Here is a 27,303-nt window from a genome sequence, read left to right on the forward strand (position 1 = left end):
AGAACTCCAATTGGATTCCATTGCGGCTATCCTTTTATGTTCACACTTTAGAAACCAAAAAAGTTTGACTTTCTTCTTTGTTGAAGATTTGTGGTTGTAAAATTTTTTATATTTAAAATAAATGATTGTTATGAAATTTGAATTTATAGTATAAAGAGGTATTTCCTTTTAGACATATTTCAAATTCCCTCAAAATTCAAAATTTATAAATATAAACTTTCAAACAATACTTGATATTTATTCCATAACTATCTCAATCAAGAGTTAGGGCTCTTTTATAATAACTAACATTACAAAAAAAAAAGTCAAAAATAGAAATGTGTCATTCACAATTAAATAAAATATAACAAAATTCAATTACCTAACGCATTATTAACAAAATTATACTTTGTATTAAAATTTTAGTTGACTCATATTTTTCAAAGGAATGCAATATGCCTGACTTTCGAGCATTGAACTAAAATAAATATTTTAAAAATTTTAAAATTGAAGTGTTTTTTTAGTTCAACAAATCTATGGTCAGCATGAACTTTTAACAGTCATATTAAAAAAAAATTATTTATCAAGTTCATAAACTAAAATAAATATTTTTAAAGTTTAAAAGACCAAGGTGACAAACACAAAACTCAAATATGTAAGTTATATTTAAAGCTATAATAAAAATGAAAAATATATTATTCAAACATATAATAAAAAGTGAAAATATATTTATATTTTTTAACTGCAAAATTGTAACGTCCCATGTCTAGATTTGACACCTAATTATTATGGCATTCCTTTGCAATTTGGCTGTACCACCGTCTTTACCTGAGCTACTTAGAAGAGCGAAGCCTGTTTCTAAGCCTCACTCACATGTTTCCTACTAAATCAACTAGAAGGTCATCTAGTCGAAGATTGCTACTATATGTAATCATCGAAAAGGAATGTGCACCTTATTAATATAGATAGTGACTATCAATTATTTTAAGCATTTTTTAATTAGGATCTCTCTCATTCGAATGTAATATCGATACATCTACGTACCCCTTCTCTCTACTTAGTGTCACAAAAATAATAAAGGTAAAATATATTTTTAGTTCTTGAATTCGAGAATAAAAATTTATTTAGTCGTTGAGTATAAAAATATATATCTTTAATTTGATAGTGTGACTAACAGAAAATTGACTTTAAATTTAAGAACCAGATAAAAATTCTATCCTCCTCAAACTCAAGGATAAAAATGTACTTTATCCAGAAAAAAAAAAAGAAAAGATCAACAGAGTCGTGCGGTGGACCATTTCATTTAATTTAAATGGTTGTGTCCCTACGGACATATGAATATTTAAAGCGAGTGCAGGCTGCCACTGCCAACTTCCAAAGCAAACCAAAGCAAATGCCAATCTTCGTCTCCTTCCTCCCGTTTTCCAATTCCCACAACATTCAATTCTCTGCCCTTTCCAGTTTCCACTTCAAATTCCCCAACCCAGTTCCATTCTCCATTCTCTTCTGCATTTCTTCTTCTTCTTCTCACGCACTCTGATTCTGGGTTTCGTTCTTATGCAGCTGCACCTTCTTTTCCGCCATTTCTTCTTACTGGTATGCTTCTCTTTCCATATTTATGTTCTCTCTGCTTTAACCTCCGATGGGATGGCTTTATTGTCACTCCGAACGCACTGGACTTTCCACACTCCTTTGTTCCCTATTTGGAATGCCTCCGATTCCACTCCCTGTTCTTGGGCTGGGATTGGGTGCGATCGAAACCATCGCGTCATCTCCTTCAACCTCTCTGGCTATGGCGTTTCGGGTCAGCTCGGACCCGAAATTGCGCAATTGACCCACTTGGGTACCATTGATTTCAATGCCAACGATTTCTCTGGACCAATTCCTTCTGAGATGGGTAACTGTAGCCGTTTGCAATACTTGGATCTCTCCGTGAACCAATTTGGGGGACGAATTCCTGACACCTTAGGGCACCTTACGAACTTGACGTACTTGAACTTCCATGCCAATGTTCTGACGGGTCAGATACCCGACTCGCTATTTCAAATTCCGAATTTTCAGGAGCTGTATCTTAGTGAGAACAATCTCAATGGTTCTATTCCTTCGAATGTTGGGAATTTGAGGCAGGTGTTGTATCTGTATCTGTATGGAAATCGGTTGTCTGGAACCATACCTTATTCCATTGGGAATTGTAGCCAGTTGGTGGATCTTTATTTGGATACGAACCAGTTGGTGGGAGTTTTGCCCAGTAGTCTTAACAATCTTGCCAATCTTGTTAATTTGGGTGTCAGCCACAACAATCTTGAGGGTCCAATTCCTTTGGGTTCAGGTGGTTGCCAGAGTTTAGAATATGTAGATTTGTCATTCAATGGTTATACAGGAGGTATACCTGCTGGGCTGGGCAATTGTAGTAGCCTAACAACCTTTCTCTCTATAAATTCCAGTCTAACAGGTCATATTCCTTCCTCCTTTGGCCGTCTGAATAAACTTTCCGCACTTGATCTCTCTAGAAATCAACTGTCTGGGAATATACCCCCCGAACTCGGGGATTGCAAATCCTTGACAGAACTGAATTTGTACACCAACCAACTGGAGGGACGTATTCCTAGTGAATTGGGTTTGCTAACTGGATTAGAGGATCTTCTATTGTTTTCGAACCGCTTGACTGGTGAGATTCCGATGAGCATCTGGAAGATTCCAAGTCTCACGCAAATTCTTGTTTACAACAACAACCTTTCGGGGGAACTGCCCTTGATAGTAACTGAGCTCAAGAACCTCAGAAACATTTATCTGTTCAACAACCAGTTTTTTGGAGTCATACCTCAAAGTTTGGGACTCAACAGTAGCTTAGAGCAATTGGACTTCACTAACAACCAGTTCACTGGTCAAATTCCACCCAATCTATGCTCTGGAAAGAGATTAAGATTGTTAAATTTAGGTTTGAATCAATTTCAAGGTAGCATACCGTCATATATTGGAACCTGTTTGACTCTTCAGAGGTTGATTTTGAGAAGGAATAATCTCACGGGGGTTCTGCCAACATTTGTGAGAAACCACAGCCTTCGGTACATAGATGCCAGTGAAAATAACCTGAATGGAACAATTCCCTCAAGTTTGGGAAACTGCATCGATGTCACCTCAATTAATTTGTCAAGCAACAAGTTAACAGGTGTTATACCTATAGAGTTGGGAAATCTTGTGAATATTCAAGGTTTGAGCTTGTCTCACAACTTCTTGGAAGGACCTTTGCCATCTTCCCTGTCAAATTGTACCAAACTGGATGAATTTGATGTAGGATTCAATTTATTGAATGGTTCCGTACCTCATAGTTTAGGCAGCTGGAAAGTTATATCCACGTTGATATTAAAAGAGAATCAATTTACTGGAGGCATCCCGGATCTATTATCAGAAATGGAAAGCCTTTCACTGCTAGATCTTGGTGGCAATTTGTTTGGAGGTGAAATTCCCTCATCTATTGGAGCTTTGAAGAATCTGTTCTATTCCTTGAATCTCAGTAACAATGGGTTAACTGGCCAAATACCTTCTGAGCTAGTGAGTCTGGTCAAGCTACAGGAGTTAGATATATCTCACAATAATTTAACTGGAAGTTTAAGAGTTCTTGGCGAACTCGGTTCATCGTTAGTTGAGGTTAACATTTCAGATAACTTCTTCACGGGCCCTGTGCCACAGACATTAATGAAGTTTCTGAATTCTCATTCATCGTCGTTCTTAGGTAACCCTGGACTGTGCATCAGCTGTGATGAACTAGATGGCTCAAGATGCAATAGAAGTAGCAGTATCAAACCTTGTGTTAGTTCTTCAAGCTCTCGTGATAGCTCTCGTCTTAGCAACATACAAATTGCAATGATAGCTCTCGGATCTTCACTCTTTATTATTTTTCTGCTTCTGGGGTTGGCTTATAAGTTTGTTTATAGCAGAAGAAACAAGCAGAAAATTGAGACCCCTGCAGAAAATGGAACAACTTCCTTGCTGGACAAAGTTAGGGAGGCCACTGATAATCTAGACGAGCGTTTCGTCATTGGTAGAGGAGCACATGGAGTTGTTTATAAGGCTTCCCTGGAACCAAATAGGACTTTTGCTGTAAAGAAGCTTACATTTGGAGGTATTAAAGGAGGAAGCCAGAGTATGGTTAGAGAAATTCGAACAGTCGGCAACATCAGGCACCGGAATCTGATCACTTTGGAAGACTTTTGGTTGGGGAAAGACCATGGTCTTTTGCTTTACAGATACCAGCCGAATGGGAGCCTTTATGATGTGTTGCATGATATGAATCCAGCTCCAACTCTAACATGGGAAGTCCGCCATAATATAGCCACTGGTATTGCACATGGATTGGCATATCTCCATTATGACTGTGATCCTCCTATAATACACCGAGACATCAAGCCGCAGAATATACTTCTCGACTCGGAGATGAATCCTTGTATCGCCGATTTCGGTCTTGCGAAGCTGCTGGATCAAACTTCTGCATCAATGGCTTCATCTTCTTTTGCGGGTACGATCGGTTATATTGCACCAGGTATGACTCTACACATAAATAATTGACTAGCTCTGAATTCTCATGCCTTTGTTTTAGAAAGATTGAAGTGTGTTGTGTAATGGGCTTGTGACAGAGAATGCATACTCAGCGACAAAGAGCAAAGCTTCAGACGTTTACAGTTATGGGGTGGTCTTACTGGAGCTGATAACGAGGAAGAAGCCATCAGATCCATCATTTATGGAGGTAGGGAGTATCATGGGTTGGGTCTGGTCGGTTTGGAGCGAGACGCAAGAAATCGAAAGAATTGTTGATCCAAGGCTTGAGGAAGAACTTGTAGATTCTGAGCGGAGGGAGCAGATTAAGCAGGTGCTTATGGTGGCTTTGAGATGCACAGAAAAGGAGCCTAACAAGAGACCTACAATGAGAGATGTTGTCAACCACTTGATTGATTCAAAGACGAGCCATCACATCATAAATGAATAACCTCGTTTCTTGCTTCTCTTCATAGCCAGTTTTGATGAATGCTCTAATTTGATCATAAAACGACCATTTCTTTCACGTGTATGTAATTTCCTAAGTTTTGGCATGTAAATAAATACTTGTAAGCTCATTTTCTCCTCTCTAGATTTTTTTTTTTCCGTAGTATTTAGTAAATAGATGTGGGGACGGGAGATCAAACCTCCATCCTCAAGGGAAGGAGCAACGTACCTTAACCACAATGTTGTATATATATTTTGAATGAATTCGTGTAACTTTAAGAAGTGTAGTAATTAGAGACGTTTGTAAACAATATTCACTCAGAGTCATTTATCATCAAATATTGAATTATACATTCGAGTAATTTTGGCCCAGTCTCTAAATTTCAACAAATAGTTACGTTTTAAGTTTTTTCAACTGGAATCCGTTGCTTGTAAAAACACGCTACAATTACAAAACAGTTCTACTTTTTTTTTGGAAAAAAAACATGAGAACAATCTTGAAAGGCCAAGATAGTCAACCACTCTGGGATATCAAACTCCTAACAATTACTTTCCTCACACTCAAGAGTTCAACGTGCAAGGGAGTGGGCACAACAATTGCCTTGCCCTCTCTGTCCACCTTACTGAAATGACAAGGATTCTTCAAACTCAAGATTTCATTGATAACCCACACAATGTCAGTAAGATCGTCTTCTTCCCATACGAAACAACTTCATCACTTCAACCGAATGAGACTCTACTAGGATCGGATAGGCCACCTGACCAAGCAAATTCCGTAAGCCCTCAAAGATGGTCATGGCCTCCAACCTCTTCACATTTTTCGGCCACTGACCAACTGGTTTGCCTGCCAAGATAATAACACCATCCCAATTTCGCACCACCCAGCCCAAACCCCCTTTCTGATGATAACAAAATAATTCTATTTAAAAAGCAAACGCAGATGAATGATATTTTTATCATTTGTTCCCGTGTCATCTAAAAGAAAATGGAGAGAGTGTCACAGTTCTCAATAACTTGTTATTAATTTTCCATACTATTAGTTTGACGAACAGACATCTAAATCATGTAAAAAGATCAACAAAAATTTATCTGTAGAAGATACTCTGTAGTCCACAATAACTACAAAAAGAGGACGAAAAAGAATAAAGACAGCATAAAATTGCCACTTGTTTGTGGACACTAACACATAATAACAGATCCCTCTTTCTAGAAAGAGCAAGATATCTCAAGGTCTAAATAAAAAATGAGCAGTAAAAGAAAATAAAATGGCAACGAGTTCGAATGGCCGCAAAGGAGGGCAGGCAATACAGTGAGAGGTTGAAGCAAAATTCCAAATATTATTAATCAAATTTGAATGTTCATGAGCCTCCCTTCTGTTTCAAAGTGATCTTATCTCCGAGACTGAGAGCAATACCTTGAGTCTTGCTTCTTATCCTGATGTACCCACTCAACTTGCTATCTGATTGCTTTTCAATGCTCACATTCACCAAAGCATCTTCTCCAAAAACACTCTTTGCATAAAGGTTAGCAGCAAGAAAACCACATTCGCCTTCCAATGCCGATCTGATGCCCAAAATCAAAAGGAGAGAGAATTAAATACAGAGGTAAGCACATATATCCACCACCTACACCACCCCCACCCCGTCCCTTCCCCCGGAAAAAGGTTCCGTGTGAAGTTAATGGCTATACTGAGAAAAGAGAATATAAACCCAGCATGTAATTACTATTAAAAAAAACCCTTTAATATGACATCAGAATCTCTATCTTCAGGTTAGTAGCAATAGCAAGCAGTTGGGTTCATTATAAACATTATTAATGGACTGGAAAATGTAAGGTAAATTGCATTTGAGACAGCTGACACCAAACAGGCAGTTGCAACAGCAAGTCCCAGCAGAAAGAAGATTTTAAATTTGAAGGGATTGCAGTACAAGTACCAGGCTACAATATGAACATATAAACAGTCCTATAGTGCCAGGTGTCCTGTCCACATAAGCATAAAGCATCCAAAAGGTTAAAGAGAATATACTAGACTGAAGGATCTTACATTGGTGTCAGGCACTTCATATTAGTCGACTTCATAATGTGATTTAGAAATTCCTTCTCATCTTGAATTATTGTGTTCACAGCAACCTGCAGTCAAAAAGAACCATAATCAAATTTTAGTGTACGACAATTTCTTTACTGTCTTTAAATAAGGAAAAAGGAAGTTCACATTGAAAAGTGTGCATATACGGACAAGCAGTCCTATCTCAACAACTCCACGAATAATGGTGAAAGCCTTACTAAAGGATAGATACTTGAAGTTAAAAGAAAAGGCAGAAATAAGTTTGCAGAATAAATTTAAAACAATAAGTCATCCTTGATAGATAACACAAAGTCCAAAACCTTTCAACATTCTCATCTAAACGAAAAATAATACAGGAGTAGAAAGCAACTTCCATGCAAGCCATTCTCAAGACACTAAAGTCAAAACAAGCCAATCCAAAAGTTTGGAGAAGTGGTTGACCCAAGAGCATAGACAATATACCAAAGTGCATGAATCCAGACCATAACCACTCAATGGAGTCAAACCTTTTTTTTTTTCAAGGTGCAAATTCATACTTAATAATGGCTTGCTGAGCTATCCTCTCCCAAAGAAAAACTCAGACTACATCCATTTTCAAGACAACCTATATCCAGTTTAGAAAATCTGAACATTGAACTCTCTATTTAATTCTTTCATATCTGGATGGTCATCATTCAGCAAGTAAAATACAAAATCCTGGTAGTTATAAAGTGAATGTTACCAAAGAAGATACAAGATAGTGTACCTTGTTTTCCCACTCAAATTCAGCCCACATTGCTCTAAATGCCACATCAGTACAGGATGCAGGAGAAATGTAATCCATTATATCAATGTGGATATCATTAAGAACTATGACTGTTCTCTCGAGCACATTAGAAGATGTCTCGTACACAATGTTACCAAATATGACTCCTGTTTCAGTAGAAGAAACCTTGATGTTAGCCTTTATTTGTCTGCTTGACTCTGGAGCAAGCGTATAGTTTTGAGGGCGTTCGACAAGTTTGAGGTCACCCATAGTGGCCAACTCAAGGCACAAGTTCTGAAGAGTCTCTTTGGTTCTGTTAATAACTGTAACATCAAGAACAATGTCATAATGATGAACAGTGACATAAGCTTCTGCATAAACAGGGTCACTGAATCCAGTTAGTTGAAGAATGCGATTGAGTTTGTTTGCATCATCCCCATCCTTTGTAAACTCTCCAGTAGCACGCTTAAGATCATCTTGGACCTCATCTTCCAGTTCCAGCTGACTCATACCCTGAAAAATGATGCTTACACAGTTACTGAAACAGGAGAGAAACCAAGTAAATCGTTGATTTAGAATATGAAACTCGGGGAATTGAGACAAGTTGAACTAAACTATTGTACATATCAATCACACTAAGAAAAAACATAATATCATTCCGCGCTGGGGGGGGGGGGGGGGGGGGCGCTTAACGAATGAGGATACTTGCAAGAAACAAAAGTTATGAACGGGTTTTTAGAAACTTCAGTTTTAATTTTGCTTTCTTCTTCCAATGAACACTAGCCTGGTGTATGCTTCAAATATAGGCATAGCTTAGTGGCATCCGTAATTACTTCATTCCATACTATTTGATGTCAAGGTCATTGAAAGTAAGTCATTGAATGCTAAAACCATGATACAAAACAAGAAAAAATTAAAATAACCAAGTGTAATAAATAAATAAATAATTGCAGGAGAAGCATGAGATATCTTCATCCAAAGCAAGTTGACATGGAAGACATTGAAAGAAAATTATATTAAAAAGAATAGAGTGACATAAATAAATTAAAGAGATATTCAGCAGACAGGACGAGATATATTCACCCAAAGCAAATTAAGATCAAACACATTAAAAATAAGTATATTAAACTCTATGAACCACGATACATATAAAAGGAGAAAAATAGAGCCTAATAGTTAACAAAGAAATATGCAGGAGACAACAGGTGAAATGTAATATTACCTTCCTGCTTTTTAAGTGGTAAAAATCAATTAAATCATCTGGCTGTGCATGAGATATCTGAGCCCTGGCTTTTATCTCTTCGGTTTCATGGCGTTGCTTTTCAGCTAGCATTTTCACAAAGCTCTGTCTGCAAGATTGCAACCATATCTTCCTCACTTCATCGCCTGTATTGCTTAGCAATCTAATACAGAGGACAATCCTGTCACGTGAATCATTATCAATTGGATGAGGAAGAAATGAAGATTCACCCAGTTGCAACATGGAAACCATGATCAATAATGACTGAGTGAAGGCTCTGTTCACTTCGACTTTGGAAGGCTGAACCTCCTCTAGTCTCAAAACAAGCTTTGTAAGTGTGCAAGCCACAACTGCACCAAGGAAAAAGTCGCCAGAAAGAATTAAGGATCTCAAATTTCCCATAGAGGATAGGGATCCCTGAACAAGGGTTGGTGGGGACATTGCAGTTTCAAGAGCCGCACTTTGGGTAGCATAGGTCCCATCAGCAAGAATGGCAGGCCGTCTAGAGGATACTGTGGTTGAGCTAACTTGCAGTGAGCTTTTTGAAGACTCTTGTGCCTCTCCTTCCTCTGAAGCTGTGTAGAAAGGAAGGTCACCAAGGCAATTTTTGATCGTAGAGATTCCACTCTCAACTTCAGAGAGCGAGAGACAGTACTCTCCAATGATCCAAAGTGCACAAGAACACACCCTTGCTGCACGAATCTGATAGAATGTATCCAACAGTCTGGTGATGATGGAAACTCGCAATTTGGGATTAGTTTCAATGATCTCACGTACAAAAACAACAACATCCATTGCTGAAGCCACGTTGGTATCGCTCAAGAAATCCATCAAGAGATGTACCACTGTACTGGCGACCTCGGGGAACTTAATTGCACATGTATGTATAGCCTGCACCAGCATTTGCCTATATTCTCCATTCTTCTCATGCTCTCCACTTTGAGTCTTCACCACCTCCTTCTTCAGCAACATAACGACTTCATCAATATTCCTAGGAGTAATCAATTCAAGGGCAATATCTATAGTTTTCCTCCTAATATCAAGATTTGGGCTGGAAAGTGCTCGAAGCACATCCATTACTAGTTCGACCATGATCTCCCTATGAGATGTCTTAAGCTCATTAAGCCTATCAAGAACAATAAGCTTTACGTTGTTATCACTTTGGGACAGCAAAAGCTGGCAGTAAGTATTTGCAGCGGCTCTAATAGCCGTGGGAGCTGAGGAAAGAGACACAAGAGTTCCAGCACACTCATAAACAACCGCAGTTGACGGGGCATTCAACAAAGCTATAATTATCTTAATATATTTGCCTTTCTCGGCCTTATTGGCCCGGCAAACCTTCTTAATTAACTCTAAGACAACCATCAGAAGCTGCTCCCCCCAATCATTCATCTTATCGATGTTGGTAAAGAGGTAATTGATGGCCCTTTCTTGGGCACAATTAAAGAGCATGAGAAAAGCATTTCTCTTACTGGAGTTGTCCTGCTCAGAGGTCAAGAACTTCTCGATGATCTCAGGTGCACTATCCAGTAATTGCTCCCCTTGAGGAAGTTTGTAAACAGACATGACGGCAAGCACCGCATTCCGCCGGACGAATGGATGGCGATGCTCCAGATTGGTGAGAATGGAAGGGATCAGCGGCTCTATGATCTCGGTCTCGTTTATACGGCAGAGAAACCGGAGCGTGACGCCGCGAATATACTCGTTGGGGTGCTGAAGGTTGTTGCGGAGGTTCTGGCAAATAAGAATCATCTCCGGAAGAACTTTACCTCGTGAATCAGTCTTGTCGATGATCTCCAAATAAAGAAGGAGAAGCTTCTGGATGGTGTGGTCATCAGAGGGTAGCACATAGCGTATAAGTGTGATGAAAAGCTGTGGAATGCTTTCCCCATTAAGCAACAGCATAATCGCCTTCTTCAAGGCTTCAATCTTGGATTCAATGTCATTCCCTTCCAAAGCTTCCTTGATCTCATTCGCCATGGCTGGGGAGCCCTTGTCGAAGTGCACCAACAGAGTGCACGACTTCTCCATAGCTGCTTTTCGCTCCGTTTGAGATCTGAAGAAAGTTAGGGGAACCGAATTGTGATGAGACGGAGATTGAATTCAGAAATCTCAGATCTGGGTTGCAAGGGAGAGTAAGAATTCAAGAAACTACCTGATTTGCTACAGTTTGGTGAAGGGAATTAGATCTCCGGAAGTTTTTGATGATGCGCTTCGTTGATGTGGGGAACTCTCAACCTGCAGACAAGAAACTGTCTTTTCAGGGAGCAAGCTATAGAAGATCAGACTAGTCGGGTCGGATTGGTTTATGGACAAAATAAGAAAAACTAAACCGATCCGAACCCGGTCCTATCGGGTCAGTTATACATGTAGTGGTTTCAATTTGCAAAATGCTCATGCCAGAAAAAATTTATTCTTTCTCGTTTTCTTTTCTAAAACATATCCAAGGTTTTGAAATCATTTCTCGTGTTTTGTTTAAAAATAAATAAATTTGAAATCAAAATGATTTGTAAAACATTCTGCTCGATTGCAATCGCTTAGTTTCGCTACTGCGAGAGAGAGAGAATGGAGCAAATGGTTGATGGTTAGGGACGATGCAAAACCTCGATTTGTTAGGCTAAAATCGACTTGAATCGAATCGATTTTGATCGGATTTTCAAGTAGTGAGACTATGGTATAATAATCGGAGACGGAAAACGTTAGCTCCATCGAGGAACGTGGGCCTTGAAATAGGTCTTTATCAAACCCTTCAATCGAATAGAATTTCTTGCGCCAAAGTTCTAAAAAGGGCTCCTTAATTTTAACTTAAGAATTCTTCGTAGGTACTTTAAATAATATTAATTTTGACCAGTGATATGATATGAATGATCAAAATAAATTATGCATTTTAAAAAATATATTAGATACGGTGAGAATGACTAAGTGATATTTTTAGAATCCACAATTTTATTTGAGACAAATTTACCCATAATACAAATAGTTATATAGATTCTTGATTTTAGGATTTTTTTTACAAATATAGAAAAACTACTAAACCCGTGTTTACATCTACAAATTCAAAAATATCAACTTTTTAACTTATTTGAATTTGATACTTTATCATTTCAAATCTAAAAAAACCACTAACCTTTATTTGGATCTAAAATTTTTCATCTAAAGCCTAGTTTTCTAAAACCACTAAATATTGAATTAAATTTGTAAGTAATGGTATTGTAATTTGAAAGCCTAAAATCTGACGTACCTAATTCAAATTTGCCACAAAAAGGTTCTCCAAATTTTTTATAACTTATAGAGATTATGCAAGCTTATTATTTTTAGATTGATTTTTTACGGGATATATTTGGTTTAGATATCTGCATTTAGATTTTAGATTACTAACCAGTAGTTTGTTGTACCTATTTACTCTTCACGTCGTTGTTCGTATTTTTACGTTTCTTTTTTTATAATCTTTCTAAAAATATCTATCGACATTGATACTTTATCCATAATTTCATTGACATTTTTGTAAAACTGAGACTTCGACATTCTCATCAAAATCAACATTTAAAATCTTATATCCAACTTCTTTCTTATCGACTTCACCCAATTTATTCTCCACTTTACCCAATTCACATCATTATGAAAATTCAAAAAATCTTTCAGCACTCATCACATCACATAATTTTTTTTTTTTGTTGACAATTTTGTTCTTTGTAATTTTTATTCTATATTTTTCATCGATTTTATTATTTTTTATTTGTTTTAAAAATAAATATATACAAATAGTCAAAATACAATTTTATTTATAAGCTACATTGAGATATAAAATAAACTTTAATCTGTATATTATCTTATTTATTTTCTATTGAAATCTAGTTTGCAGTTTTTCATTTATTTTAATCTTCCATAGTTATAGACTGAACATAAAACTTTAATATTAAATTAATAAAAACAAAAATTTTATATGAATTTAAATTGTATTTAAAAAATATATATATGTTAGTATATAAATTATATAATGACTGGTAGGAATACTGCTGGTTCTATGTACAATAAATCTCGAGAAACAAATATAGCTATCCAAGTATTCTCAAACATTTTTATAAATATTTCTATAAAACAAACATGACTATCTAAGATGCTAGACATTTATTCCACATATCTAATCTTTCGAGGATCTAAAGATGCCACCTATTTAAATTATTGAAAAGTAAATAACCTATTCAAACTTAAAATTTAAAAGAATAAGAAAAAAATTAAATATATCATAAATAGTTGGGACCGATCTTAATAGTTAACGTTTTTATTTACTAAAAAAAAATAATTTTTTGTTGACTTAAAGTTATTAAACAAAGTTTATTTTTCAAACATTAAAGAGAAGAAAGAAAGATTATTTTATAGTTATTTTGTTTTTTATTTTTTATTATTTAAAATAAAGTTGTCTCTGTTACTTATTTGACATTTTGTCACCTTAAAAAAATCAGGGAAGTCTTTGGTTCACTGATTAAATAATAAACTTTGTTTAATAACTTTAAGTCAATAAAAACATGTCTTTTTTAAGTAAATAAAAATATTAAATATAAAGATGGGTCCCAACTAATTAAAAAAGGTCTCAATTGCCCCCTCCTCTAAACCCAATCCAAAATTTCTTAAGTTTAAGCCCTAAATCGTTTGGAGAATATCATCACATTATTCTTGACAATAACAAAATAACAAAAAAGATCTCCATTTTTTTAACATTGGAATTCATGCGTGAAATACATTTCAAATCAAACTTTTTTTTTTTTTTTTTTTGCATATCAAGGAAGATAAACATTAACTTTTTATTCAGCTATATATTTTTGTAAGGGAGCATTTCATGATCACATGGAGTAAAGATGAGGAGGAAGTCGAGGCTCAGCTACAGCAACAAGTGGGAATTTCTTTGGAGTTGAAAGACCAAAAATTTCTTCCATGTTCAAGTCTTCCTTCCTCATATCCCCACCCAATTTCCAAGAAAATCCATGCAGCAAATTGGCCAAACTTGACTGAATAACCTTTAGACCAAGACTGTACCCGGGACACATCCTTCTTCCAGACCCAAATGGCAAAAGTTCAAAGTCTTGGCCTTTCACATCGATGCTCTTTCCTATGAACCTTTCTGGGTTAAATTCATTTGGATTCTCCCAAACTTCAGGGTCCCTCCCAATTGTCCACACATTCACAAGTATTCTGGTGTCTTTAGCTATGTCATAGCCTGCAATTTTGCAATCCTCCCGAGACATTCTAGGCACTAGCATTGGTGCTACAGGATGCAACCTCATTGTCTCCTTCGCAATTGCGTCGATGTATGGCAGATTAGTGATGTCTTTCTCTTCCACCCATCTTTCCTTTCCGATCACTCTATCGAGCTCTTCTGTGGCCTTGATGAATATTTCTGGCTTTTTCAAAAGCTCCGACATTGCCCATTCAACCGTCACCGCCGAGCTCTCCGTTCCACCTGCTATAAGATCCTAAAAGTAAACAAGTCATGGTTTGGGTTAATTGGAGAGAAAACAACAATGCACGAATTCGAACATAGAACTTTTCACTTCTCATTCTAATATTATTTTAAGAATGAATAAACTAGTTGAATCCAAAACTTAAAGCTTTAAGCTAAGAAATTACCTGAGTAAATGCCTTGACTCCGTGCCTTTCAAGTTTGACTTCAAGATCTGGATCATCAGCCAGCTGCAGCAAAACATCCACCATATCTTTAGCCACGTAATCCTTAATCCCCTTTCTCCTTTCATTATGTTCATCCAACACATGCTCAAGGAATCTATCAAACTTCTTGCTCAACGCCTTCATCCTCTTTATGTAACCCTGCAAATCCAAAAAGTCTATCCACGGAATAGAATCCCCAATATTCAGCACACCACTCAGCAAGAACAACTCATCCAACATTTTCTTGAACTCATCTGGACTAACAATGGCATTCTCCGATTCATCCGTGTACTTCTTCCCCAAAACCATCCTACTAATCACATTCAAACTCACAGTGGACAAGTAGTCCTTCACCTGGATTGCTCTGCCACAAGATCTGTAAATATCTCTAAGCAGAGCACTCATTTCTTCCCTGCGAATGTACTCATAAGAATCAAGCCGTTTGGCGCTGAAAAGCTCCATCAAACACATCTTCCGAGCTTGGCGCCAATAAGGGCCGTATTGGGACCACGTGATGTCGGAATAGTTATAAGTGGTGTACTTTCCGGCGGCGGTTTTGGGGCGCGACACGAAAGTGAGATCATGGGTTTTGAGGAAAATCTTTGCCATTTCGACGGAGGATCCGACAACGACAGGGAAGGACCCGAATCGGAGGTGCATGATGGAGCCGTATTTTCTGGAGAGCTGATGAATGGACTGGTGGGGCAGAGAGCCGATCAAGTTGAGATTTCCGATGAAGGGCCATGGTTTGGGACCCGGCGGCAGGTTGAGCTTCCGGCGACGGAGCCGCCGGGAAAGGAGGAGGAGGGCCACGGTTGCTACCCATGCCGCTGCATAAGAAACCCAAGAAGGAAGTTCCATGGTTGGTTATTGGCAGCGTCGGTGAGAAAAACAGAGAAAGAGATGGTGGAGAATCGATTGGATTCGGAGGGCTATAAATAGGCAGAAATTAAACCGTCTTAAGTCCCAGTTTCGTGAAAAGTTTTGAGTAATTGCAAGATACCAATCTTATCTAATGAATTGCTTGGAAGTTTCTGCTGAAAATCTTGGGATGAACTGCAACCATAACCACAAAACGTGATATGGGACCAGAGTGAAAAGAAGAGACATTGACATAAATGAATGGAAATTTCGCTTTATTGTTCAGAATAATTTAGAATGGGATTTGCAAGTTTTGTTTCGAGGGGAAGAAGTTGAAATAAGAGTGGGGCCATACGGTCGGCCATCAATGGTTGTTACAGAATTTCTACCTAATTTCAAGAGGAAAATGACAATGACTTTGACATCACATCACATCACATCACAACACACAACGTAAAATTTCTCAGAAATGCAATGCAAGAACAAAACAAAAAACAGTACTCCTAACAGTCTTTATTTTATTGTTGTAGTTGATTGATTTCACATTCTATTCTATTGGAATTTCTTTGGAAGTTGAGAGAGCAAAAACTTGCTCCGTGTTCAAGTATTTCTTCGAATTTCCAGCCAATTTCCGAGAAATAGATTGGCTAAGCTTGATTCAACAACTTTTTGGATCAAGATTAAATCTTTGGCACATCCTCCCTTCTGACCCAAATGGCAGGAGTTCGAAGTCTTGACTTTTCATGTCGATGTTATTTTCAATGAACTTCTATGAACAAATTCATTTGAATACCGTTGGATCTCTCCAATTGTCCAAAAATTCACAAATACTCCAGTATTTTTAGCTATCTCGTAGCCTGTAATTTGACAATCCCCTCGACACAATCTAGACATCAACATTGATACTGTAGGGTGCAGCCTCATTGTCTCTTTTACAATTGTGTTAATGTGTGGTAAGTTTGCAATATCTTGTTATTCCACCCACCGTTTACATTCAATCACCATATTAAATTTTTCGACGTCTTGTTAAAAATTTATGGTTTTTTTTAAAAATTCAGTCATTATCCATTCTGTAGTCACTGCTCAAAGTTTACATGGAAAAAAAATACTTTTATTATACATAATGGAAAGTTTTTAAGTTCAAACAAATTTAATATATTACTCGAATTAATATTTATCTAGCTTGTTGTCCAGAGTTTAGTTGCTCAAGTTAAATATACAAAGTTTGGTCTTTATATGTTACCCAAATTCTTATTCTAGTGAATTACCAAATTGCTGGATTTTGTGAATAAAATTATGAAAAAAACTTGACTTTGGAGGAACTTCTCCCTGGTACCATTAAATATTTGATAATTAAGAGATAAATGCAAAAACAAAAAAGATTACAAAAAAAAATAATGAGTTATCAAATATTTAATGATCTTTAACTTTAAGGAGCCAAGTTTTCTCTCTTATTTAATATTAGATAAAAAATCACATCTTTTTATCAAATGACGTGTCTTTTGAATGACACCTTATGAATTGATATGTGATTTGACCAAAGGATCCAACTCTACATGAAAATAAATATATGTTATTTGAATGACCACAAGATTTATATGGTTGATTTGTTATTTTAGAAAACAGAAAAAACTTCTCTTAAAATTCTACTTTCTGTGTACGATTGTTTAAATACTAAGAGTTCGTTGAGTCTTTTGATTGAAGTGTTGTATTTACAAGTTAGTAATCCATTTTATCTTAAGAGAAATATGTTCGTGATACCTTGAACAACATAGAGATAATACAATTATTTTAAGGAAACAACGATACTGTTAAATTTGGATTGATTAATTTCGTTGTTGTCAAGACTTTAGTTCAAATAGTCAAAAGATAGAGATTTGATATATACCTTATTTGAAGGATGAACCTCTAGATTTATTGAATGCCCATATTCGTGGATTTATTATTTCAAATCGATGCATTGATCTAAGCCACCCAAATATCTCGGGTCCAATTTATGTAAAAAACTTGAGAAAATTTTAAAATTGAAACGGCCACATGTTTAATAGTTTTTCCGACATTCTAATCAACTCATAACTAATTATTTTTTAATTGAAATGATTATCTTATTATCGAAGTACAAATCTTAGTTTTATCTACACCTAACACAGATACAATAACTTAAAAAATCGACGGCATGTCTAGTGTAATTTTGGTCATTATAGTAGGTCAAATTTATGCATAATAATTAAAAAAAATTAGTTAAAATATTAAGAATGGTTAACGTACATAAAATGTAAAATATTTATTTATTAACTTGAATATTTTCTATTTCTATTACTTTTTAGAAATATCCTATATGAATGGTCCAAAATATTTGTGTCCCTTCTCACATTTCTCCAACATTGGCTTTTTGCCTCTGCATTATTATATATTTTAAATTAAGATGAAGGCTGACCTCAAAATAATATATTAAACAAATAAATAAAAAGCTCAATGATAATAATAATAAAGCTCAATGCAAGGATTATTATTGGGTCTGTTATATTGGGCTTGCAAACTAAAAACATTATGGGCTTACCACCAATCTCCAATATTATGAAACTTTGATTTACAATCCTCTTTTTAGTTTAAAATATTGTTTTTCTAAGGCATTGATGCTCATTAGTGAAAAACAATTTTTTTCTTATACAAAATTTAAATTTTTGTTGATTTTTTTTAGTGCTACGTGAGTGAGGATTGTTAAACTCATAACCTTTTCGGTGTCTTAATCTGTTAGACTATGTTCAAGTTCACATCTTGATGTTTGTCTAATTAACATGACCATTCCATTAAATTAAATATAGTTTAGACGGAATTTCTTAGTGTTACAATCACATGAATAGATTATAAAGAATGGTAAGATACCATTAAAGTTTATTAATTTAAGAGTAAAATGTATTTTTCAATATGTGTTTCCTTATCAACAATCGAATTAACGTTTTTAATAAGAAAAAAATACACTTTTAATCTCTAAAGTTTGGAGTAGATGTTTATTTAGTCTTTGAAGTTTCAAAATATATACTTTTGATCCCTAAAATTTGGTCATGAAATTTCTTTATAGTTAGTTGACTAGTATTAAAATGATGTGACAGTTAAATTGTATTTTGTTGAATTAGTAAAATATATTAATTTAATAATTTCTTTTTATGATTGGACTACTTTTTTTTTGTTTTTTCAGACTATCTAGTTCCACCGTCTTCTCCCTCCGATGAAATTTACCATCTAACTGTTTGTCATTCTCTAAAAATCATTTTAGATTCAATTGTTTTTATTTTATATAATTTTTAAGTTAAATTTTGTAGAGACCAGAGAAGTCTCGACAAAACTCTTAAAACTTCTTTTAATATAATTTTTAATTTTATATGAAAACGGTTTTCTAAGTTTTTTTTTTCATTTAAGGTAAGTATTTTAGACTTATATATCTTTATCTTATACATTTTCATTGTAGGTCATATTTTTTAAATATATACAAGTATGAAAAATAAGGATTTTTTTAATATTATTTTTAATTAAACTTATTTTTAAAATAATGCAGATTTATTAAAAAAAGATGGAAAAATGCAACTTTGGAAACTTATTCCAAAAATAATGCTGGTGTAAAAAACGTGCGGCTATTTTCCCGCCAAGATGGTCGAAGAGACGACTATCTAGGCGGTTTGGAAAAAAATATATTGCTTTTATTATATAATAATAAATAGTAGTTCTGATGTTAAAAAGCTCCTAGTGGTGTAGTGGGTGTGTAGCTAATTTATAACCCTTCCATCCCAAGTTCAAGTCTTGGACATAGCCCTCATTTTTCTTTTTCATAACAATTAATCATCACTTTTCTCTTTTTTACTTAATATTATCATTTCCATCCCAACTTTTTTTTTATATATTATTATTTATTTAAGAATAATAATAATTTTAAAGTTATTATTATTACGATTATTGTATTTTCTTTTATTTTATATAATCTGGGAGCCATATACTAAGGAAAATATATTAAATAATATATATACACTATTATTTATTTAATAATATATAAAATAAAAGAAAATATATTAAATAATTTTTCTTTTTCATAACAATTAATCATCACTTTTCTCTTTTTTACTTAATATTATCATTTCCATCCCAACTTTTTTTTTTATATATTATTATTTATTTAAGAATAATAATAATTTTAAAGTTATTATTATTACGATTATTGTATTTTCTTTTATTTTATATAATCTGGGAGCCATATACTAAGGAAAATATATTAAATAATATATATACACTATTATTTATTTAATAATATATAAAATAAAAGAAAATATATTAAATAAAAGAAAATACAATGATAGTAATAATAATAAACTTATTATTATTAAATAAATAATAATATATAAAACATAAACAATAATATATAAAATAAAAGAAAATACAATAATCGTAATAATAATAACTTTAAAATTATTATTATTCTTAAATAAATAATAATATATAAAAAAAAGTTTTGATGGAAATGATAATATTAAGTAAAAAAGGAAAAAAGATATAATTAATTGTTATGAAAAGGAAAAATGGGGTAATGATAATATTAAGTAAAAAAGAGAAAAGTGATGATTAATTGGTATGAAAAAGAAAAATGGGGAATATATGTCCAAGACTTGAACTTGGGATGGAAGGGTTACAATTTAGCTACACACCCACTGCACCACTAGGAGCTTTTTAATATAAGAACTACTATTTAATGTTATATAATAAAAACAATATATTTTTTTTCCAAACCGCCTAGATAGTCGTCTCTTGAAGAGACGACCAAGCCCCACGTTTTTTACACCAGCATTATTTTTGGAATAAGTTTCCAAAGTTGCATTTTTTCCATCTTTTCCAATAAATCTGCATTATTTTAAAAATAAGTTTAATTAAAAACAATATTAAAAAAAATCCGAAAAATAACTATCCTTCTAAGTTTCATTATCATCAAATTAATAAATTAATATATTTGGTCCAATTAGTAAAATAAAATTAGTAATTAAACTGTTAGATTATTTTAATATTAATTATAAATCAAAGTAGCTCAAGAAACCCTTAGAATAATTTCGAAAATTTTAAAGAGGAAAAATGTGTATGATAAAATTTTAAAGACCAACTAAACACATATTCTAAATTTCTAAAACTAAAAATGGCTATTTGAAACTTCAAATATTATATCCATAACCCAAACTTCAAGAATAAAATAATATATTTTTTTCTCTATTTTTGAAGTTGGATGACATAAAGAAATGGCCAAAGAAAAAGGTGAACTCAACCAAAAAACAAAACAAAAAAAAAAGAAAAAGAAAAAGAGTTTTGAAAGACGTGGTCGCAGTGGCGCTCCCCCGACTGTGACCGTATCTGAACGACGGCTCACCCAATGGCGTCATGTCCGGCACGTGGCAGTTCTTATGGTGGCCTGTGAGGAGCGTGTGATTTCTAGCTGCCAGCCACGTGGCTATTCTCACCCTGCACGAAACTGAATCTCGGAGAGCCAAATAAAAATAAAATAAATAATTGCGTGTCATTATTATTTATCATGGATCTTCCAGAGGTGGCGGTAATATTACAACTCACGACTATGTCCAATGTCAATACAGCCCCTACTGCTTACTAAAATTACTAGCATATATATTAATTTTGGGTTTTGTCTTCAATAATTATTACATTTTTTTCTCTTGTGGCCTTAGTCGTGTGATTTTCTAGTAATTTTTATCAATATTTACATGGAATTGAGATATCGACATTTTTATTGATATCTACATTTAAAACCTTGACTCCAGTAGTTCAACAGATAAAAATATGCTAACATAAACTTAGTTTAATGGTTAAAACGTGTTGTTTTTTTTTAATACTGTCCATTGTTGATATTTTGAAAATAATTTTGGAGTTGTTAAAAAATAAAATAAAAATAAAAATAAAAAGGTTTACGAAGTGACACATCCTAAGGGTGATATGGTAATTGCAGCCTTTTTCTGGACACCAAGCAATATTGAGAACTGAGAGAACACAGAGATTCATAGAAAGTTACAGAAGGAACTCTCGCTTCGTCATGCTTCTCACTTTCTCGTCCAAGGTATTCCTCTCATCCAAAATTAGGTTTATGGGTTCCTAGATTTGTCCAATTTCAGCACTTACTTTAATTAAGCTTTTATTTTTCTCCTTTTTTTCCCCTTCAATTTCGACGATTTTTGCCGCGGCTGTATCCCAATTTCATATTCTTCTGTAGTATCTCTTGATTGAAATTTTCTTGAATATTTGGTCTGTTTGGTTCTTTTCTGTCTTCTTTCTGCTGAATTTTCGTAATTTTTGTGCTTTCTGGTTCGGCCATTTGGTTGCGTACAGAGAGCTTAAGCTTGGTGTGTCTCACATCGTTTGTAAGAAGGAAAGGAAATCTTGGTAGCTGAAGAATTCGCCTGCTCTGCTTTAGCATTGCTTGTTTTTACTTGGAATTTGTGTTGGTTTCTTGAGTTTATTTGTGGGGTTTCGAGTAAAAAGGGCCATGGCTGTGCCAACCATAGCTCTCTATACGAGCCCACCGAGCACCATCTGCTCCTCACCGCACCCTTGCCACATGAATTCTCACGCATCATACGATTTGGAATTTACTTCTCGGTCCTCGTCGCTGCCATCTTCCACGGCCTCTTCGTCCCAGAAACCGATGATTGGGGGGTTGTCGAGTTTGTTCTCGTCGACAACGGCGAGACACACCTCATCGTCGGCGAGCATTTCAAGTGGTGGGGATGAGCTAGGTTCTTTTAGGCACGATAAAGGGGAGGAACTTAAAGAATTGAGTTCCTCGTTTCGTTATTCCCCTAGTAAATTCATTGGGTCCTTCTTCAATCGGGATCAGAGCCCAGTATCAGTGTTCCAGGGTCCGGTTTCCTGTGGCAGTTGTGGGGTTGGGTCGGCGGTGAGAACCCCTCCCTTGTGGACTGGAAGGGAAAGGAGTGGGGATGCTAGTTTTCATGGACGAGGAAGCTCCAACAGGCTGTTCAATGGGTTTGTGAGAAATGCATTGGGATCGTGTGTGGACTATGATTCACCGAGATTGGAGGTGTCTAGTGATTGTTTAGATGTGGGTTCGTCAGCGTTGATTGTTGATGAGTTGACTTTCAACATGGAGGACAATATTGCAGAAGGTAATTCCGAGTCATATGCAAAAGATTTGCTCCTAAGTGCCCAATCGAAGCACAAAATCTTTTGTGACGAGTTTGTGATTAAGGCTTTTTTTGAGGCTGAAAAAGCACATAGAGGACAGGTAATGCAGTCTTTTTATATCGACAGTGTTGTTATTGCCTTGAGTACTGATGACATCCATTAAGAAACTTTTTTTTTTGGTCTGTTTTTTGTCTTCCTTAGATGCGTGCAAGTGGCGATCCATACTTCGAGCATTGTGTGGAAACAGCGGTGATGCTTGCGCTTGTTGGTGCTAATTCCACAGTCGTTGCTGCAGGACTCTTGCACGACACACTTGATGATTCTTTTGTGAGTCATGACTACATATTGGGGACGTTCGGAGCTGGGGTTGCTGATTTAGTTGAAGGGGTAAGATACCGCTATAGTTATAATTGTGCAATATATCCATTAACAAGTGATGCCGCACACACTTCCCTTGTCATTGGAAGAGGTGGCTTAGGCTTAGGCATAGGACATAATTGCAAAATTTAATCTATTTTCTTGTGAGAAAGAAAATTGCAGATTGCAATAGTGTTAAATTTGGGGTGAAAAGTAACATTCATGCTGTAGGTCTCTTATTGGACAACTCTCTTGCACTTTCATTTTCTTATACATGTTTTTGCATTTTTTCTAGAATTATTGTTCTGAATGGGTTACTTATCTAGCTTCCTTTTTTGTTTTTTCTTTATAATTTTACTGTGTTTAGGTGTCTAAGCTAAGTCATTTAAGCAAGCTTGCTCGTGAACATGATACGGCTGATAGAATGGTTGAGGCAGACCGCTTGCACACCATGTTCCTCGCTATGGCTGATGCAAGAGCGGTTCTCATTAAATTAGCAGACCGTTTGCACAATATGATGACTTTGGATGCATTGCCTCTGATCAAGCGGCAAAGGTTTGCCAAGGAGACTATGGAGATATTTGTTCCTTTGGCGAATCGCTTAGGAATCTACAGTTGGAAGGAGCAGCTAGAAAACTTGTGTTTTAAGCATCTTAACCTGGAACAGCACAAAGATTTGTCATCCAAACTTATGGGTTTATATGATGAAGCAATTATATATTCTGCAATTCAGAAATTAGAGCGAGCTCTCGAGGATAAAGGAATCTCTTATCATGTTGTAACTGGGCGGCACAAAAGTGTCTACAGCGTTCACTGCAAAATGTTGAAGTATGCGTTCTGGCTTCCATCTCTCTCTCTTGTTTTCCCTTCATCTCTGCAGACTTGTTTTCTGACATCTTGTGTTTGGAAGAGTGATTTTTAGTTGAATCTGAATTTGTTTTGCAGGAAGAATTTGACAATGAATGAGATCCATGATATTCATGGATTGAGGCTCATTGTTGAAAAGGAAGAGGATTGCTATGAAGCTTTGAGAATCGTTCATCAGTTATGGCCCGAAGTACTGGGAAAGCTCAAGGACTACATAAGTAAACCGAAGTTAAATGGGTATTTCTCACACTGCAGTTTCTATTGCTTTATTTCCTATATATTTCTTCTCTTATATAATCTGATGGTAAACAGGTATCAATCTATACACACAGTAGTAAGGGGTGAAGGTGACATCCCACTCGAGGTTCAAATTCGGACCAAGAAGATGCATTTGCAAGCCGAGTTCGGGTTTGCTGCACATTGGAGATACAAAGAGGGTGATTCTAAGCACTCTTCATTTGTGCTTCAGATGGTTGAATGGGCCAGATGGGTTCTCACATGGCATTGTGAGACTATGAGCAAAGATCGATCTTCGATCACCTACGCCGATTCTGTCAAACCACCCTGCAAGTTGCCTTTTCACTCTTCTGACTGCTCGTACTCTTACAAACCTCACTGCGTCCAGGATGGGCCTTTGTTTGTCATTATGATTGAAAATGAAAAGGTCTATGCTTATTATTATTCTAGTTAATTCTGTTAAAAGTTAGTTATCTGTCTTGAGTGCGAAAGTGCAGATTTTAACAATTCAGAAAATACTCTGTTTTGGTTATCTCCAGATGTCGGTCCAGGAATTCCCGGCTAATGCAACGATGATGGATCTTTTAGAAAGAGCGGGGAGAGGAAGCACGAGATGGACTCACTACAGGTTCCCAATGAAGGAAGAGTTGAGACCAAGGCTGAACCACAAGCCCGTGAGCGACCCCAAGTGCAAGCTGAAGATGGGCGATGTGGTGGAATTGACCCCGCCGATACCAGACAAGTCGTTGATCGAGTACCGGGAAGAAATCCAGCGAATGTATGAGGGAGGATTTACTGTTGCAACTCCAGAACCTGCAGGTTGGAGTAGCTAACAGTGGCTTCATTGCCTCTTTCCTATGCCCACGCTTCAAATCATGGGTCAGATTCTCTCGTAGTTGTAGATAAAATTATAAATATCTGTACATATCTGCTATGTTGATTTAATGTAATCGGGTTTTAACTGTCATGGTAAATACCTTACATTACCACCTGCTGTACTTATTACTACCCTTTCTGATGTTTATATAATTGAAGCTTGCCTTTGAAAAAGGTTACAAGGCTGAACCTCCAATCTTTTTCAAACAAATTCATTTCACACTTATCATTTATGCTACTGTTTTCGACCTCTTAAATCTTATGTTAATTCTTTAACAAGTCCTTAAGTTTTCACTAATCTTATTTATTATATATATTTTAATTTCGTGTCTGATAAGTCAGTATTCGACACCGACCCAGAAAGTTCAAGGTCTGCTACTTGTAAATTTGTTGATTTTAAGTTCTCAAATCAGCACACAACATCACCGCCAAGTGCAATACACTAATAACTAAAACCATTATATTTGATATTAATCCATGCCAAATCGCAGCAATACAAGTGTGTGAGTCAAATAAATAAGAACATGGAAGTCGATTTTGTTTCTCTATCTCCAGAGGAATTCTTGCACAGAGTTTTGCCAATAAAGTAGGAGAATCAACATCACCAAAGTCCCAGCTAGTCCCCAAGAGGAGGTCCCAATTTTAAGAACCCAAGAAGAATGTGAAGAGAGAATTGCAGAAGCTCCCTCCCCTCTGTGCGTGGACATGGATGAGGAAGAGGAAGATGAAGACGTCTTAATGGCAATTACAAGCCCCATAAGAAGCATTGGAAGAACAAATCCAGTCTTCCAGAGCTGCTTTCGAAGGATCTCAATGGAGAAAGCAGCAGTGCAGAAGCAAGAGCCAAAGCCATGGCCAGTGGTCTCTGAGACGTATCCATGTCCATGGTTTTGGGTTTTGTTGAGCAGAAACCATGGGGGAAACGGGATTTATAGGCAGGAAAATGGTGGCATGGGTGAAGGAATCTATGTGGAAAGGGTGTTATCAGATGAGATGAGCAGGGCCGTCCAAAAAGTAATAAAGGAAGTATTTCTAATTTTATTTTATGAGCAAGAATTGTGGAAAGATTGCATTTTGTAAAAGTAGGCAGGGGAAAAGTGTTGCTTTGATTTGGAAGTAAGGTATCTTCTCATCTTCCATCTTCCATTTTCATCAGGACAATATTTTTTATACATACCAGTATACCAGTATACCCTCCCGTTTTCTTGTATATCCGTTTCTCGACACATCGTTTCTCTACTTAATGGTCATCTAAGTATCTTGGATAAAATTTTAATGTTTTTTGGCAACTATAATTGTAGGGTCATGCGTTACCTCGTAAATTAGTCAAAGTGTATATAAGTTGGTTCAAATTTTCACAATGTATATATATATAATTAAGTGGTTAAGAGATTTTTATGGTTAAGATTATAGATTTGAATCTCACTTGTATTTTTATTTGGAATGTAATATTCTAAAAAGAATAAAAAGAAGCTTAGAGATTCTGGAAAACTCTATAAAAAAAACCTCATCTTTGAGGGGTTGGGATTTATAGACATTTCTAATACAACCTAAATGTTCGATATATACGACCCTTTGTCACAAATTTGATTTCGGTTTGAGCTGTTCGTGTAATTTATCTTAGGTTAAATTGCAATTACAATGTTTAAGTATTTATCTTAGTTTAAACCTAAATGTTTGATTCGGATTTGGTCGTTTATTAATTTACTCCCTAATTACTTCTAAAAAGTTTAATAATGTCACGAACTTAAAAGTATGATTCCTAATGTTGTTGACTAAATGATGATAAGACATACCCATAACATAAACGTAAATTCGAGGTCAATGACATTTACTTCTTTTTCGAGCTTATTATACCAACGTTAATTATTGGGCAAATGTGACAAGAAAATAGCAAGAGAAAATGAATAGCCTGAAAAAACAAACTTGTTAATCAATCAAATATACCTTTCATGATCAGAAAAACAGAAACCCACTTTAAAGAATTGAAGTTTCTTTCCAAATATGATTTTAAAATTTTGAACAATCATAAAAAAGGGAGAAGACAAAGCAAACCAAGCACTTGATCTGGCCATCCTAACTCAGGTAGTAATCAAATCAACTTAAACTTTTGAGCATTTGGTTTTTGTTTCATTAGAAGAGTCCTTAATTTGTTAAGGAAAATCCATTTTTGGGTGAAAGGGAAGTCTTATAATTTGGGGTAACAAAGAAAGAGTGCTCCCTCTCTACTTGGCTTTCATCAGTTGC

At 35.5% G+C, this 27,303-nt stretch overlaps 4 protein-coding genes and 1 pseudogene across 5 annotated transcripts; 2 read left to right on the forward strand and 3 right to left on the reverse strand.

Annotated features, from left to right (window-relative positions):
- Positions 1 to 1,204: 1,204 nt before the first annotated feature.
- PEPR1 (PEP1 receptor 1) lies at positions 1,205 to 5,272 on the forward strand. Its single transcript, XM_022296973.2, has 2 exons — positions 1,205 to 4,519; positions 4,614 to 5,272. Exons 1-2 carry the CDS (start codon positions 1,537 to 1,539, stop codon positions 4,961 to 4,963), a joined length of 3,333 nt encoding a protein of 1,110 aa, XP_022152665.2. The 5' UTR covers positions 1,205 to 1,536; the 3' UTR covers positions 4,964 to 5,272.
- Positions 5,273 to 5,962: 690 nt separating this feature from the next.
- Positions 5,963 to 11,320, reverse strand: LOC111020283 (coatomer subunit beta-1). Of its 2 annotated transcripts, XM_088126895.1 has the most exons (5): positions 11,165 to 11,320; positions 8,992 to 11,065; positions 7,770 to 8,282; positions 7,004 to 7,089; positions 5,963 to 6,522 (listed from the first exon to the last, which is right to left on the reverse strand). In XM_088126895.1, the coding sequence occupies exons 2-5, from the start codon at positions 11,038 to 11,040 to the stop codon at positions 6,318 to 6,320; spliced, it is 2,853 nt and encodes a 950-aa protein (XP_087983021.1). In that variant the 5' UTR covers positions 11,041 to 11,065; positions 11,165 to 11,320; the 3' UTR covers positions 5,963 to 6,317. The 2 variants fall into 2 exon arrangements, with proteins under 2 accessions (XP_087983021.1, XP_087983022.1); XM_088126896.1 differs by lacking the exon at positions 11,165 to 11,320 and having other exon boundaries at positions 8,992 to 11,158.
- Positions 11,321 to 13,698: 2,378 nt separating this feature from the next.
- Positions 13,699 to 15,587, reverse strand: LOC111020252 (trimethyltridecatetraene synthase). The gene is made up of 2 exons (XM_022296861.2): positions 14,635 to 15,587; positions 13,699 to 14,480 (listed from the first exon to the last, which is right to left on the reverse strand). The coding sequence occupies exons 1-2, from the start codon at positions 15,532 to 15,534 to the stop codon at positions 13,851 to 13,853; spliced, it is 1,530 nt and encodes a 509-aa protein (XP_022152553.1). The 5' UTR covers positions 15,535 to 15,587; the 3' UTR covers positions 13,699 to 13,850.
- A 5,904-nt stretch (positions 15,588 to 21,491) lies between these two features.
- On the forward strand, positions 21,492 to 25,245 carry LOC111020291 (putative GTP diphosphokinase RSH2, chloroplastic). The gene is made up of 7 exons (XM_022296916.2): positions 21,492 to 21,634; positions 21,904 to 22,819; positions 22,921 to 23,106; positions 23,444 to 23,904; positions 24,022 to 24,180; positions 24,256 to 24,607; positions 24,720 to 25,245. Exons 2-7 carry the CDS (start codon positions 22,061 to 22,063, stop codon positions 25,011 to 25,013), a joined length of 2,211 nt encoding a protein of 736 aa, XP_022152608.2. The 5' UTR covers positions 21,492 to 21,634; positions 21,904 to 22,060; the 3' UTR covers positions 25,014 to 25,245.
- Positions 25,246 to 25,502: 257 nt separating this feature from the next.
- Positions 25,503 to 26,326, reverse strand: LOC148209449 (uncharacterized; annotated as a pseudogene).
- Positions 26,327 to 27,303: the final 977 nt, after the last annotated feature.

The sequence above is a fragment of the Momordica charantia genome (assembly GCF_013281855.1).
Source record: "Momordica charantia cultivar OHB3-1 chromosome 8 unlocalized genomic scaffold, Mcharantia_2.0 BLBB01000008.1, whole genome shotgun sequence".
NCBI classification, from domain to species: Eukaryota; Viridiplantae; Streptophyta; class Magnoliopsida; order Cucurbitales; family Cucurbitaceae; genus Momordica; species Momordica charantia.

What these genes read in the sequence shown, in the direction of transcription:
- PEPR1 (XM_022296973.2), top strand. Translation starts at nt 1,537, where the DNA reads ATGCAGCTGCACCTTCTTTTCCGCCATTTCTTCTTACTGGTATGCTTC. An exon ending in GATCGGTTATATTGCACCAG is followed by an intron (nt 4,520 to 4,613) that starts GTATGACTCTAC and finishes GGCTTGTGACAG; the next exon opens with AGAATGCATACTCAGCGACA.
- LOC111020283 (XM_088126895.1), bottom strand. Translation starts at nt 11,040, where the DNA reads ATGGAGAAGTCGTGCACTCTGTTGGTGCACTTCGACAAGGGCTCCCCA. An exon ending in ACCACTTAAAAAGCAGGAAG is followed by an intron (nt 8,283 to 8,991) that starts GTAATATTACAT and finishes ATCATTTTTCAG; the next exon opens with GGTATGAGTCAGCTGGAACT. An exon ending in AATTTGAGTGGGAAAACAAG is followed by an intron (nt 7,090 to 7,769) that starts GTACACTATCTT and finishes TTTTGACTGCAG; the next exon opens with GTTGCTGTGAACACAATAAT.
- LOC111020252 (XM_022296861.2), bottom strand. Translation starts at nt 15,534, where the DNA reads ATGGAACTTCCTTCTTGGGTTTCTTATGCAGCGGCATGGGTAGCAACC. An exon ending in GAGTCAAGGCATTTACTCAG is followed by an intron (nt 14,481 to 14,634) that starts GTAATTTCTTAG and finishes GTTTACTTTTAG; the next exon opens with GATCTTATAGCAGGTGGAAC.
- LOC111020291 (XM_022296916.2), top strand. Translation starts at nt 22,061, where the DNA reads ATGGCTGTGCCAACCATAGCTCTCTATACGAGCCCACCGAGCACCATC. An exon ending in GTTCACTGCAAAATGTTGAA is followed by an intron (nt 23,905 to 24,021) that starts GTATGCGTTCTG and finishes TTTGTTTTGCAG; the next exon opens with GAAGAATTTGACAATGAATG. An exon ending in TTATGATTGAAAATGAAAAG is followed by an intron (nt 24,608 to 24,719) that starts GTCTATGCTTAT and finishes GGTTATCTCCAG; the next exon opens with ATGTCGGTCCAGGAATTCCC.